Here is a 16,112-nt window from a genome sequence, read left to right as displayed (position 1 = left end):
CTGCTAAACATAACGAGAGGGAAAATAGAAGATGGTACGTTCAAACTCAAGGAAGGTGCAGAAATTGAAGCATTAAAGGAAGGAGACACATACAAGTATCTAGGCATAAAACAGGCAAGAAAAATCAATCAGACCCAGATGAAGAAAGAATTAACGGAGGAGTTCACCCGAAGATTGAGGAGGATAATGAGAACTGGTCTTAACAGCAAGAATCTGGTAGAGGGTAGAGGAATTGTTGATTTGTCCAACCGTATGTCCCAGGAAATTGAAGGACTTCGAAAATATTTTTTGAGCAAGGCAGCTTCGTCAGAACTCCATCGAGTAGTTTGTGTTGCTGATACTTCTACACCGTTGAAGCTACATCAGGATCACTTGAAAACCGTCGAACACTCTGCAGAAAGTAAAATACAGAAACTGATTGGCAAACCTTTGCATGGAAGGCACCAGAACGAGGTCAACCATGATTACGTCGACATATCTGCGTCGAACTACTGGTTGACTTCCGGAAGGTTGTTTCCTGAGACAGAGGGCTTCATGCTCGCCATCCAGGATCAGGTGATTCCAACAAGAAATTACATGAAATACATCGCCAAGGATGCCTCAGTGGCGGACGATAGCTGTCGTTATGGCTGGCATGATGCTGTTGCCAAGATTCTTCACCAAGAATTGGCACTAAAACACCTTCTAACTTCGAAAAAGGTTCCTTATTACAATTACCATCAAGATGCTGTGCTGGAAAACGAACATCACAAGCTCTACTGGGATCGCACTGTTCTCACAGACCGGAAAATAACCCACAATAGACCAGACCTCATATTGCTCAATAAGGATGAGGACACAGCACTATTCATCGACGTGGCAATTCCAAATAATAACAATCTTCTAGATAGACACACTGAAAAAATTTCAAAATACAGAGATCTCGAGGAACAAACCAGAAGACAGTGGAAGCTGAAAGATATAAAGACCATCCCTATTGTCATTTCATCTACAGGCCTGATACCGAAGAAACTACTAGAGAACTTGAGAAAACTTCACTTGGACGAAAATATTTATAAAGTCATGCAGAAGGCGGTACTGCTCGGAACGGCGAGAACTGTACGCAAGTACATGGGGAATGCAGAGGAACACCGTCTGCTCCGACAGGAAGTGCGGATGGAGCAGGAATCCAACCTACAGCAGGGAGCCGAGGAGCGACCCGGACCCGACCACCACCACGAGCCCGAAAACCAGGAAAGGGCTCAAACAGAACTTAATCCTTTTGATATCTGAGATATCTGGGATTAGTGAATTTTCCTCTGGAGAGGAGTGTGAAAGCCGCAAGGCTAAAGTCTTATTTTTATAATAAAGAATGATCACGCCTATTAACAGGGAGGCAATGAATACAATAAGAAGGATGAATTCAGATGCATACCACCCGCTGCAATGAATATCAACAAGTGTTACGATCTGAATTGAACTAGCCAATTTGCCATCGTCAAGGCCCCAAATGGAGTACCATTTGGGGCCTTTATCCTTCTTATTATTATTATTATATTATGGGTTTAATACTCAATGCTATAGTAAAATGTACATATGATGAATGTGGAATTTTAAGATACATCCGAAAATGTCATAATATACAGGGTGTTCCGTTTGAAATAAAAAATTTTGTGCCATTTCCGGTACAACGAGAAGTCACTGGTATTTGAAAATATTTTAGTTTTAACTGACTTATATTTTCATACAAAATTTGGAAGAGATCGAATTATTATTTCTCCATAAACTTCTAAATGGCACAACCGGTGGGATATGTTTTTGATTCATTATTGCAACTTTCTTTTAATTTCATACTAGAATTTCTGGATGGACTACATTATTTCCCTACATGTTTTTCATCCAATCAATCAAACAGATGGCTGTATAAAAGATTCGTGAAAGTATCATTCATTTCCTATATCCGAAAGTTCCGTTCTTGATCAACTTCTTTCACCTTCTTGGGGTAGAAATTGTGTAAGTCGACCTCAACCATTATGATGTCCTCTAGAAAAGAAGGAATTTGGTCGTAGAGACCCCAGTTTGTTTCCTGGTAGTCCGTTGAGTCTTCTCATCTCTTGGTTGTTCGAAAGAGCCCTCTCATGGGGAAAATCGCTGAAAAACAGCTCCTTACTGTATAAAATGAGTGCAGCTCTCTTTGCAGCTAGACCCCTCAGAAGATAGGGATCAGGGTACTCTGTAAATCAATCGCACAATACCGAGTTATTTGTAATTTTCCGCTGAATATGCAATAAAACACATAATGGTGGGTTTATGCAGCGTTTCTGAGAACAACGGAGCCAATCTAAGCATCAGATGGCGATCATATGTGATCAGCCATAGGGCGTCTCTATAGAGACGCCGTCTTAGGTCTTAGTTCTTTGTGAAGCTGCATAAGCCCACCATAAGTCATCAATAATATGTATGAGCATGAGGCATGAGTTCAACATTTGTTGATTTTTCTTGTATTTTAGTAGTCTATACAATCATATGAATGAATCTACTCAGTATTCGTTATGAGATAAAAAATATGTTACTTCCATACCTCCAGGATCATTCCAAACGGATGCGAATTGTCCATTTTCGAATTCATCGGTGAATGGTTTCCCTAGCACAATTCCTTGATTGGAAGGGCCCTCAGACAATGAATTCCAGAATTGTATCGTTTCTTGGAATGATACGGGAATATCAGATGGAACGTCGATTGGCTTGTATTCGACATCGAAAGGCTTCAAGATAATGTCCAGAGATCTCTTTTTATCATGTTTATTCGTGTCAACCGGCAGCAAATATACATACTGTAGAATTGTTGATAGAATGGTCAAATGAAACATTAACTGAAAAACAAAATTCATTATGTCATTTTTGAGATCATTACGATGAACTGAATCTTGCAGATTGCTAAAAGATTTATAAATATACAATGAATCGATCCTATATTTACTACGTTGGATTTGATAGGGTAGTTTTAGATACTGTAAATGGAATTTCAGTATCAGGAAACCAGGAGAAAATTTTAAGATGTTCAGTTTATCACATTCCTGTCGACGCCGACGTTTCGCAAAAATAAACCTTTTGCTTTTTCTGGCCTGCAATTTCCCCATAAGATGCAAATATACAATATACAGGGTGAGTCTTAGACTCGCAAAAATATTTTAACAGTACCTATATTCTTGAGGTCCAAAGAAACAGTTTTTTTCCTTTACCATTCTTTTCCGAATCGGCTCGGTTTGAATGATACAGGCTGTTGAAAAACCATAACAAAACTTATTTTTAGTTCTATCTCACAAAAGGTTTTATCGAATGAAATGAATTTCGGATTATAGTTTTTCATTTATTTCATGGATCTTTTTCGAATACGAGGTATCACCCACGTCTTCCAGTTTTCTCATTATGACTATTACGTACCATAAAAATACCAAAAATTTAAAGAACCCATCACTTGAAAATAAGTTGGTCGCTATCTGATGAATATTTGAACGTTTTGTAAAACAAAGTATTCTTCATATTTTCTCGTTTTCGAGTAATGTTCAAAAATAAAAAATATCTAAGAAATTCGAAAAATTGGGTACTTTGACTCTCTTTTCAAAAGATTCACAGATGTGTGTAGTGTCACAGATTATTAGCTTATTATTCTGAAGGAAATCTTGTTTCTCCAGGGGTGGCATAGCAGGGTGATTCATAACTATTGGGACATAGGCTAAAGGCAGATTGTTTGGACCAAAATATGGCGATAGGACCAAATATACCTGAATAAAATATTGATTGGTGTGGAAAAAGATAGAGGGCGTTAAAGTTGAATTTTTTGTTCGTATTTTGCTAATAATTTCACTGTATATTTTTTCATCGGTTTTTAAGAAAAACACAATTGAATAGTTCAGAGCATCGAAAGGGGATTTGAAGTGACGATTTATTTATTTTATTTATTTATTTCGACGATATAGCATAATTAAGAACAATGTAACATAAAAAGAATAAACTTAAATTAAATGTTCTATGTGGCATCCTCCGACTTCTATACCTTTTCTAATTCTTTTAATAAAGGACTTTCGAACTTCGAAGAAAATATTATTCTGTCCCCTTACAAAAAATTCAACTTTAACGCCCTCTATCTTTTTCCACAGCAATATTTCATTGTGGTATATTTGGTCCTATCGCCATATTTTTGGTCCAAACAATCTGCCCTTAGCCTATGTCCCAACAGTTATGAATCACTCTGTATAAAAAGTGTTTTTGACTTCAAGGATCTAGGTAGGTATCTACTTTTCTTGATAAACTTCTTAGGATTTTCATTCCCAATCTCTGAAACAAAATCAATTAAAAATAAAATAAACGATTTGCTCCTGCGTAAATTCTTGCACTAATTTGTCAGGAGCAAATCAACTAGAAAAAATTGTTGCCTGACAATGAACTGAAAATAAATACGACCAACTCAAATCTTCAATTTCGTAAACAACATACTCGGAGCGCAAAATAATAAACAAGATTTTTCATCAACAAAACAAAAATTATTGAGGATAAACTTGTGTAGTATCGTGTTTCTTCATCTTTTATCGCAGTTTACTGTCATTGTTTTGTAGATTCCATCAATACCTGTATTATTCTTATTTAGATGTCGCGTTGTGTGTTTCTTGGTGTTGTAGTTTTTTTATTTTTTATTTCGAATTAACGTGTCTCGACATCGAGATAATTGACACGAGGTACAGTACACATTAACTAATTATAAATATAAATCTCAGTAAGCTCAAAGAACTAAAATTTGAGAATATACAAGTTCATATATTATTGTAAAGTTGACATTTTTTGAGAAATTTAAGAGCAAATTCAATTTGTTTTTGTGAATTGAGAATATTTCCAAGATTCTCTCTCAGCCCAAGTCGTCGTCGGTCATCTCCGTAATATGGGCAGATAGTGTTGTAGTTTGATTGTAAAGTTGTGCATTGATTCTAATTAGTATTTGACGCCATCTTATTCCTTTATTTCATGATGAAAAGACCGTTCATGCTAATAGATTTATTTGTTTTTTACAGTTGTAGCTTGTAAGCAAGTGTTGCCTTTTTATAGTTTATAACCTTTTTACCTCATGTTGATTACTTTTGTAGCTTTAGAAGATTTGAGAATGAGACTAATGGAAAAGTCTAGAAACTAGTCGCCACAAAATAAAGATTGTGGGATTATAGGAACTTTTTTCTCTCCCTTTATAACATAAATTCATGGGTTAAATTCTACTTCCCCACAATAAAAAAAATCAAATAATTTGAAGCAGATTTCAGGACTATTCAACGCATTTTTGTGAACCCCAAAAAAGAGAAACGAAAACAAAACAAAATTAAAACTTTCTTCTGCAATCGTCGCTGAAATTCAATGATGCTTACAGAAGAAAATTTACTAACACCACAATTTCCACGCCAAAATCGGCGGATTCTTTCATTTACGACAGTAGTCAACCGATGCTCCTGCACTCTTTTCGTCGCATACAATTAGAGCTCATTCGAATTCTTTTCTATCCTACCAATGAGGTTTGTTACTCCGAAACATAAATTCAAACCTGGAATCGATTTTTAAACGCGTTAAAACACGAATCAAAATTAAACTAACACTGCTCGAATAATTTATAAGTGTTATGGATATTAATGTGGTCTTAAAAATTCTCCTCTCTGAAAATAAAATCATCCTGATTTTTTCTACATGAAATTGCGACAATTTCAGAATTAATTTTCTTTTCATGATAAATCTCACATACATTATCATAAATGATGAATTTGCTCTTGAGCCGTGTAGAATCAGCCTCATCTATAAAGTGTCATTGAATGTAGGAAGTGCGATGAAAATGTTGACATTATTTCTGCAATGAAGCGATAGTTACAGAAAGATGATAGTTCATTATGATGCACAGATGAAAGTGAACGTAAGATCGTCCTATTGTAAAAAGTAAGTAGGAAGTGAACAGATTTGGGTCAGCGAGAAGGTTATTGATGCTGGCCATCGGATTGTTCAACGATATTTAAGTCGTTATTTAATGATGCGGGTCTTCCATAAGACTACTTAATTACACAATAATAAAGTTTTATTGGATGAAAATACTGGACTTCTCCAATGTAAATAATGAATTTATCGTAGCCAATCTTCGCATCTTGTTTGAATATATTATTATCGATTGATCAGGTCTGAAAGAAGGATTCTTATTCCTTCATGAAGTTGGTAGGTATCATAGACATATAATAAGTCTATGGTAGGTATTTACCCATATAAAGAATTAATCATAGGTAGGTATTTACCCATATAAAGAATTAATCATAATCCCTTGGTTGAAATATCATCTGTCTTGCCTAATCGGTAAGGTCCGTCATCACAAATTATTAAAGTTATTTTACGACAAAGGTGACTAGTAAGTAGAGATGGATGGCAAATTTTTTTGTCTCGATTTTCGAAATAAATAATGGAAAAAGTAAGTAAGTAAGTAAAGATGGGTGGCAAATTTTCTTGCCTCGATTTTCGAAATAAATAATGGTAAAAATCGCGTCTTCTTTTGTTTTGAAAATTTAAGTTAAAACTCACTTTTCGGATCTTTGAATTGGTGCCTCATTTCGAAAAATTTTAATTTAATCAAAAGACAAATGTAATATTCTGAAGTAATGTTCTTGAGTTATCGTCCATTATGATTAGAAGCCTTGAAAAAGAAACAAGCAGTTTCGAAACGTCGGCGTTGTCTTAAGGAACAATAAATAAACGAAGTCCTAAAAACCCAATATATTCCTTTCATTCTGAAGTAATTTTTTTATGTAAAATTCAGATTTTTTCCAGTCCGCCACTTCAGTGAAATAATCCTTACTTTCATTTTTTCAAATACATAGGTACCCATGTTTTCCACATATTTCAGTTCCTTATTTTTTCTGCTTCAGAATATATAGTATTACCCCACCACCAATTCAAGGGGTCGAAAGAAAAGTTAGTTTTCAATTAAAATTCGAAAACAAAAGTAGAAGGTGGAATGCGATTTTCGCCATTATCCATATTTTGAAAGTCGAGCTGAAAACGTGCCATCCATGTTTCCCTTGCTCCTACCGTAACAGAGCTACCTTTCAATCCCATATCGAATTTGGCCCTCCCTGTATATATTAGCTTTTATCTAGTATTTGGAGATAGTTTTGAAGAAGTACGAGAATGTATTGATATCTAGTTATCCTAGACCAGTTCCATGCATAAAAAAAAATATTGCGTTTCCATAGCAACGAACAATAACTCATTAGAAGTGTCAGTGTGAAGTTTGAGGTCGAAAAAGTAAAACAGAGTTACGCAATGAATTAAAAGAAAGAAGATGTCCACCGAAATTTTGAAAATCGAAAAACTAGAGCACCGAGCCATCATCAAGTACCTATATTTAAAAGGGTTAAGAGGTAAGCAGATTTACGAAGATATATGCTTAATAACCTTGGTGATCAATGTCCTTCGTATGCGACCGTGAAAAACTGAACTGCAAGCTTCAAAAGAGGTAAATTTTCCATTGAAGATGATGACCGATCGGGAAGGCCAGTTTCTGTGTCAGACCCCGAAAATATAGATGCAGTTCATGAGATGATTTTATCAGACCGTCGAATTGGGCTAAAACGGATATCTGAAGCACTAAATATTTCATACGAACGCGTTCATCATAATATCATATCTATAGTTCACGTCAATTTGGACATGAGAAAAATTGCTGCAAAATTGATCCCCGAAAGTTTGAATGTTGACCAAAAGCGTGCAAGGGTAGAAGCATCGCGTTCGATCTGTGCTCGATTTGAAAACGATGTAGATTTCTTAAACCGAATTGTTACTATGGATGAGGCTTCGGTACATTTCTACGATCCAGAAACAAAGCAACAATCGATGGAATGGCGACACTCTGGTTCTCCAAGACCTAAAAAGTTTCGTGTCCAAAAATCTGTTGAAAAAGTTCTTGCTTCAGTTTTTTGGGATTGCCATGGAGTAATCGTGATTGAGGTTTTGGATAAGGGTAGAACAATAACTGCAGATTACTATTCAACATTACTGACCACTCTACGGGAAAAAATTAAAGAGAAAAGACGCGGAAAGCTATCCAAAGCTGTGTGGTCTGGTGTGCAGAACAAGAAGAAACATTTTTTGTGAAAGGTCTATAGACGTTGCAGGTTCGCTGTAATAAATGTATCCAATTAAGAGGAGAATCTGTTGAGTAATAAAATATTTTGACACTGAAATTTTGTTTGGTTCTATAGTAGGCTAAGAATTTTTCAATATATTCTCGTATATTATTCAGCATTGAAATTATTTACGATATTTACTTTCTACAAGTTAGTACCGTACGTAAATGTCTGTCCTTGGCGCATCTGTTCATCTTGAAATGAGTTTCCAGAGAATCACGCGCTCTATTTTGAAACCTTCAACTGCAGAACAATATTGCATTATAGTCAAATTTCGACATCAGTCATTCTTGAGCAGATCAGATCTCGTGAAGTAGTGTATCGAAAGCAATATGTGAAAGTATCTGAGTCATTATGACAAACCAAATTGAAACAAAGTGTGTTTTGTTCCTACATAAGCCTTCCTTATTTCCTCCGTTCATTCAGTAAATACCCGATCTACATCCGCATTTCGGAAAAAGATCTTATAGATTCTCAGGAATAGTTTCGGAGTGTGGGAAATGAACACCGTAATTGAGAAATTAAAAGGAAGAGGTCATCTTCCTTTGGCAAAGTTCATGTCTAAAATGTAGTACTATGAGAAATATCGCATTTCTTTCAATTATTGTTACTCTTTTTTATACTTCCATCAATAGACTCTCATTAAAGAATTAGGTACTCAATTTTATATTGGTGCAAGATTGATTGAATTCAATGTATTGAAAAATTCTCAGTCTACTATAGCTTTGGAAGTCAAAATAAGTATTTGGTTGTTCAATTATTTCAGGAAAGTTGGGCGAATGTTTCGGTAATTGGAGTTTGTCTTTAGTTTTCTTCATTGTGAGAGCTTATGAATTTTTGATATTAATTATTGTTTCTTTTCATTTCATTTTCATAGTGGGGTTTGTTGAGAATCTGCTCATTTTCTTAAGAAAGAAAATGATGTAGCTCAAGAGAGTTACTCTAATTACACCTTACAACTTAACTAGCGTTTTACTATGAATTATTGCGCGTGCGAAGCTGCGGGTTCAAGAAATTAGTTACATAATTCAGTTCGGTGATCGAAGTTACAGAAATCATTGAAGATCTCTTGTCACATATATAAGTATATGTTTAATTTTGGACGTGAATAAAAAACATAAATTATTGAATTAATTAATCAAATTGGCGATAATAAAGCGAGAATAGAATATGATACACACCTAATTCGAAATATAGGAAAGAGATGAAAGTTTTTTTTGAGATTGTCAGTGGATTCTTCGCTAAAAAGTGGCTGTAGAGAGTTCAAAATCTGTAACTTCAAAAAAAAAAAATTTCCAAGAACTTTTCTGAATCGTCAAAATCTCAGTTTTTGCTACCGTAGATTCGGGTGACTTGGGACGATTGTTGTATTCAACTTGTCATATTTTCAAAACGGTGACCTACTTTTATCTGAAAAAGAGTTTTCAATATGCTTATAATGAATCAGACTATTGATTAGGATATATAACATGCTTCAGAATTCGTATAAAAACACAAGTTAAAATCTATTGATTACTCAACTCCCAAATGAAATAGGTGATTTGGGACGGTGTATGGGTTTGAAAAATTAGAATTTGTGATTAAATAGTTGAAATTCGGTAAGGAAATTAAATGATAAACCCCCATTACGGCGAAAGTAAATATATTGCGACTCAAATGTAAAAAAACTAAACAAAACAAGGGAACTTCGATTTCTTTCATTCTTTGGTGATTTTTTTGTGTAGATAACGTAAATAATAATATCCTGCAAAAAATCGGCATACTTCTTGCTGCAAATGCGCCGCTTGTATACCTATATTTGGCATTGTCCCAAGTCACCCTATGAAACAACAAAATAAATGAATGAGATGCGTGTTGCCGTTTGATTTGTGAACAACCTTGTTTCATGACATATCTAATATCCCACGTATCCAGACAAAAAATTACACATACACAAAGTGAAACACATGTACAGGACACTAGAAAGTATAAGGGCCATAAAAAAACACGCTTTTACTCTCCTGAATTCGTTAATTTTTCCCATCAATTCAAACGCTCTGATCACGGCAAACTCAAAAGGAATTAATTGTTAAACTAACCGAAAAGACGCTACACAATCTTATAAGTTTGTCCCTTCACTCATAAATGGTAAGAAACAAAGAAATCTGCAAGTGGGGTAATTGTCCCAAGTTACAGGACTGACCCAAGTCACCCGAATCTACCGTACTAACTCAAAAACGAAGGATACTACACAAACTTAAAAATATTTCAGATTATCTCGTCATCAAGAATAACACACCAAAATGAATTCCATGTAAATATCTTTTGTAGTTCTCCGTATACCTAAAACTTTGGAAGAGGTTAAGAAAGAATTAACCCCATAGCAAGAGTTACCGAAAATATTTCTTATACCTAATGAATGAAGCAAATTAAGAGAAAGGTTGCATTGTAATTGATATCTTGATTTTTAAAGTTCGAAAATAACAGTCATTTGGGGAACATAATATAGGCTCCTTTCTATAGAAACAAGCGTGCAAAAGTTATTCTGCCTACATGGTTGTGTATAATTTTTGACGTAGAAACCGCATCTTTTATTTCCACAAACAATTTTCATTTAATTGCTTGATTTCTGATGATGAGAACTTCATCAAGAAAAATTATTTTTCAACCCTCTGAGGTTCACAATCACAAATTCCCTATAAAATATTGAAGGAACTAAGAAATTAATCATATATATAGGTATAATTATGAATCTGTATCTCTTCAAATAACAAGTTATTCTAAATAATTAACCACTTTCCTAATGTTTTTACCTATATTAAATATAGGTATAAATAGATCGACTACCCAGGGGTTAGAGATTTTGACTTTTACTTGTTCTCAGATAAAACTTATACTATTCTGAGAACAATAAAAAATTTTATTCATCTTATATTAAAACTCACCATAATGATATATCTGATCGATGAATGCTCCCAAACACCAAGAAATTTCACACACAAGTGATGAGAAAACTGTACAGAAGCTGCACAAACTGATTACATTGATCTGGAAAATAATACTGTGCCTGCAAATAATGATGGTACTTCATGCTTCTTTCTTTGGGATGGGAACGTATGGATAGATCCATCTCCCCCTTTGCAATTACTAAAGAAAGTTATTGGACTGTGGGAGATTGCTATGAATTCGTGCTTCTCTCGGATCAAGAAATTAATATGTGGCTCCTCTTACATATTTCGATCACGCTTATACATAAACTGCAATCCATAAACCCACAATAGTCAAGGGTAAATGAATCATTTATTCATTCAGAATTGAGACATAAGTATATTTAACGTCTACAGGATGATTTATCAAAGGTGGCGACCGGCTGTATGCCTTATGACTTCAGTAAAGAGGCTTACTACAAACTCTGTCCCAAGAAAGTTATTTGGAATAATAAAGAATTATTATTCACCCGCCGATTTGAATATCAACAAGTGATACGATGTGAATTGAACTAGCCAATTTGCCATCGTCAGTGCCACTAAATGGAGAACGTTGCACCGAAGAAAATCAGATGCTGACTAGTGTTTCGGTCTCATTTGACCTCGTCAGAGCAGCACAGCTTCACCTCCGATGGAAAAACGTTTGGAATTGATGGACTCTTATTCAATACTGGCAGACGCTACAGAGGGTATTATCGATAAGTACTCGAGCGCCACCCAGTATGAAACGAGATCCGATTCAAACATAATAATATACAATTGTATATGGCGCACAATCCCTCCACATTGAAATGTTTCTAGGCCAAATTGTTGCTATTATCACTCTCTTTCTGCCATCCAGTTTATATCTAACATCTATACTGACAAAACAAATCCAATAGAGATGCCATGATCTTAAAGCCTGCAAAAATATATCCATCGCAATAATCTGGACCCCAGCGTCCCCATCCCATATGGGCATAAGCGGAAATGAACAAAGCAGATCGAGCTGCAAATTTGGCAAAAACCTTCGATCTCAGCCCTACAGACGTTCTCCCTTATTATATGACTCTCAAAATCACCCTAAAGAAACAACCGCTCAACAATGGCAAAAAAGATGTCCAATGAAGCTAGATAAGGTGTCCTGGGTGGCCACTCACTATTTGCCTTTTTTCCAATACAGGTGTGAGGAAAATTTTCAACTAAGAACTGACGCACCGGTTGAACAAAATGTGGTTGTACGCTATCTTGTTGGAAAATGATCGTTTGATGGTCTTCTGCATTCTCCTATGCTCATACGAGGGCTGGATAAATAGCGTTTTTCTAATGGATCCCAATAAATTTGACCAGTGAGATTACCGAATATAAAAATAGGGCTGATTATGTGATTTGCATAAATACCCTCCCAAACGTTCAATATTTAGGGAAGCTGATCATGTACAGGATTGCCCGAGTTAAAGTGTCCCTATACCCTATATTGTGGAAACTAAAGGAGCTACAAGAAAAAGTTAAATACAAAACTGGTCTGTAATCAGTTGAACTTTTATCTTTGATAACCCACCTTAATATAGGGTGCTCCGTTTTTTCACCGTTGGTATCAACTTTCTAATTTTAAATGGAACACCCTGTATATTATTTCATTTTTGAATTCCTTGTCAAATTTTAAGGTAACTTTGGTTAGAGAATCCTGAATAGCACTGATTCTGAGATATTCGACTTTTTCCTAAAATTTTGACAGCTCTATAGGTGCTCACTAAAATAGCTGATACTAGTTTTCTAATGATTGTATCAAAACCAAATTTTGCCCAGCTCTTGTCAATACATTGAATCATACGTTACATCTCCATTTTTAGCAATCTGATGATATACAGTATCTTCAAGAATTAAAGTTAAAAATTCAAATAGAAGTTCATAATCAAAACTTAATTTTTTCAAATGGCAAACTAAATTTTTTCTTGTTCATCATGTAGAACAGGTTAAAATGAGCAAAAATTTATTTGAACTCTTTCTGTAAACTGAATAGTTCCATGCACAAAATACTTCGTTCTGTCACTCGATGCAAAACCAGCAAAAAACACTATACTTTATTCTATCTGATATTTTCAGAAGAAATCAAAATACGCATCTTTTATGATGTATCATGGTTCTATACGAAATAAAGTCAAATTTCTATGAATGTGGGGGTTTTCAGCATACGACTTTTTTTGCTACCGTAAAATTACTGCCACGTGTGATTCTAAAATCATTGAAAACTCGATTGCTTGTCTCATTCATACAAGGAATTGTGTTTGTAAAATGAAATTATCAAGACATTCTGAAAACCCTTACATACTAGAAATTTTACTTTATTTCCTAAACCATGAAGTTTTCGTATAGGAACATGCTGTGTATTTTCATTTTTTCAATCTATTTCTTGCGGTTAGTGAGTGAAAAGGCGAAGAATTTTGGAACACCCACAAAATACTTCGTTCTGTCACTCGATGCAAAACCAGCAAAAAACACTATACTTTATTCTATCTAATATTTTCAGAAGAAATCAAAATACGCATCTTTTATGATGTATCATGGTTCTATACGAAATAAAGTCAAATTTCTATGAATGTGGGGGTTTTCAGCATAGGGTAACAGCACCGGTTGTGGCCACTTTAAGACATTTTCCAAGTTCAAATCATGATCGTACCCTTATTTAAGCATCGCTTTACAATTAAAAATTTGAAAACACTCCTCATGAATATTGTGATTAGATAGTTGCCAAGCAAAATATATTTTGGCGGCGAATTAAATAATTAAAAAATGAAAAGGAGAGCGAGTGCAATTTATCCAGTTGTGGCCACGTTTTCCACCAGTTGTGGCCACACATTGTTTCAGTTGTGGCCAGTCACAGGTGTGGTTAAACTGGCATAATTTGAATACTCACTCCATTCGAAATTGAACAAACATTCACATAAATAACAAAAATTATATTCGAGATTCATGGAAATATAGATATAAATACTATAAAATAATGATTTCCCTTATACAAAAATGAAAAAGTCATCGAATAAAGGCAAAAATATTAATGTTTCTCGAAAAGTTTCATTTCTTGAACAAAACATGCTCCGCGAGTGTTAGCAGCCTTTGATTCTTTAATTTTCGAGAATGTCTTCTTTCTCATACCACAGAAGGTCTGGAGGTTCGGACCTTTTCCAGTTTTTTTCCCTTCTAGACATTGCACAGCAATAGTTTTGGTGATCACTGATATTTAGGGCAGGTTTTATAATCAAACCTAAAGTCACTTTAATTTCAAAGCTTTCTTTAACGTCCAGTTTCATAATCAAATTTAAAGTCGCTTAAAGCTTCCTTTAGTGTCATTTTTAGTAGGGTTAAAGCAAGCTTTAAAATTAAAGGTACTTTAGGTTTGATTATGAAACCGGCCGTAACTCTACCAAAAATGACACTAACGGCCGGTTTCACAATCAAACCTAAAGTCGCTTTAATTTTGAAGCTTCCTTTAAACCTACTAAAAATGACAGTAAGGGAAGCTTTAAGCTTAAATTGACGTTAAATTCGATTATGAAACTGGACGTAAAGGAACCTTTAAGCTTAAAGTGTCTTTAAATTTGATTATGAAACTGGACGTAAATATTTTTGCATGATACAAAATGTTGTCATAACGAACAATTACGAATGTTCCTATTGAAAAAATGTCAGCACACTTGCTCAACCCCTGCTCTGTAGTACTGAAATAACTTTTTGGATGACATTGTTCCTGAAAAATGGAAAATTAAATTGAGTGTTGCATCTTTATCTGTTCAATAAGATAAAAGTATAATCTATCCTTTATTAACTGGTGGCCACAACTGGGTTTTTACGCTCCACTTCTGGCCACCAAGTGGCTACAAGTCGCGAATCAGACTTTTTCGTGACCCAGTTGTGGCCAGCACAATATCATATAGTTAGAATGAAAAATTTTCAATTTTTTATTTGAAATAGGGAAGAATATGATGCATTTAATAACATAAAATATTTTCTACAAGTAACGCAAAAGTATAACTGAAAAAAATCAATGGAGACTTACCATGTGTTCCTTAATCGCACTTAGAAGCGTCCACCTGGTACAGCGTCTTTTCAAGAACTAAACAGAGGAAGCAACGAATTTCGCCATCTCTTTTGAAAAACGAGCTCGCCAATTGGTCAAGGAATAATCAAGAAGGGAATAGAAGGCAAATTTTATTGGCTAAATCAAATAAAATACGTTTCAGTCCAGAAAATGATTTCGTGTGGCCACAACTGGTACCATGGCCACAATCGGTGCCGTTACCCTACGACTTTTTTTGCTACCGTAAAATTACTGCCACGTGTGATTCTAAAATCATTGAAAACTCGATTGCTTGTCTCATTCATACAAGGAATTGTGTTTGTAAAATGAAATTAGCAAGACATTCTGAAAACCCTTAGAAATTTTACTTTATTTCCTAAACCATGAAGTTTTCGTATAGGAACATGCTGTGCATTTTCATTTTTTCAATCTACTTCTTGCGGTTAGTGAGTGAAAAGACGAAGAATTTTGGAACACCCTGTATGCTACAAACCGAGTTTTTTCTACACGAAACTATACCTCAGCTCAGGCTCAGGATCTCAGTGAGCTGTTCTCAAAATTTCAGCTCCCTACAATATGAAATGCCTTTTTTATGCTTATGTATTTAATTGGATCCATATGTTTTTGGCAATTTTTTGTGGAAAACCGTTAATACCTCAGATGGGGATAGAGAAGCGATAAGAGTTAAATAGGGTGTCCTATACGTCGAAACATTGAAAATATTTTGATCGCCTTTTAGTTATACAGAGTGTTTCATGAACATTAGGAACAAATTCAGGATTTTTGTCTGGGATATTTGGGGATCTTGTAGGTCTGGAAATGCTTCTTTTCCCAACATACAGGGTGAAATACAAGTCCCATTGTATTGCACCCAGATGTTTTTGAAACAGAATGAGGAGGAGTATGGACACA

General features: G+C 34.9%; 1 protein-coding gene across 1 annotated transcript; it reads right to left on the bottom strand.

Moving 5' to 3' along the window:
- Positions 1-1,830: 1,830 nt before the first annotated feature.
- Positions 1,831-11,305, bottom strand: LOC123310091. Its single transcript, XM_044893470.1, has 3 exons — positions 11,102-11,305; positions 2,561-2,852; positions 1,831-2,212 (listed from the first exon to the last, which is right to left on the bottom strand). Exons 1-3 carry the CDS (start codon positions 11,102-11,104, stop codon positions 2,004-2,006), a joined length of 504 nt encoding a protein of 167 aa, XP_044749405.1. The 5' UTR covers positions 11,105-11,305; the 3' UTR covers positions 1,831-2,003.
- Positions 11,306-16,112: the final 4,807 nt, after the last annotated feature.

This window comes from Coccinella septempunctata, chromosome 3 (assembly GCF_907165205.1).
Source record: "Coccinella septempunctata chromosome 3, icCocSept1.1, whole genome shotgun sequence".
Classification (NCBI taxonomy): Eukaryota; Metazoa; Arthropoda; class Insecta; order Coleoptera; family Coccinellidae; genus Coccinella; species Coccinella septempunctata.
This window is presented reverse-complemented; position numbering and strand designations above follow the sequence as displayed.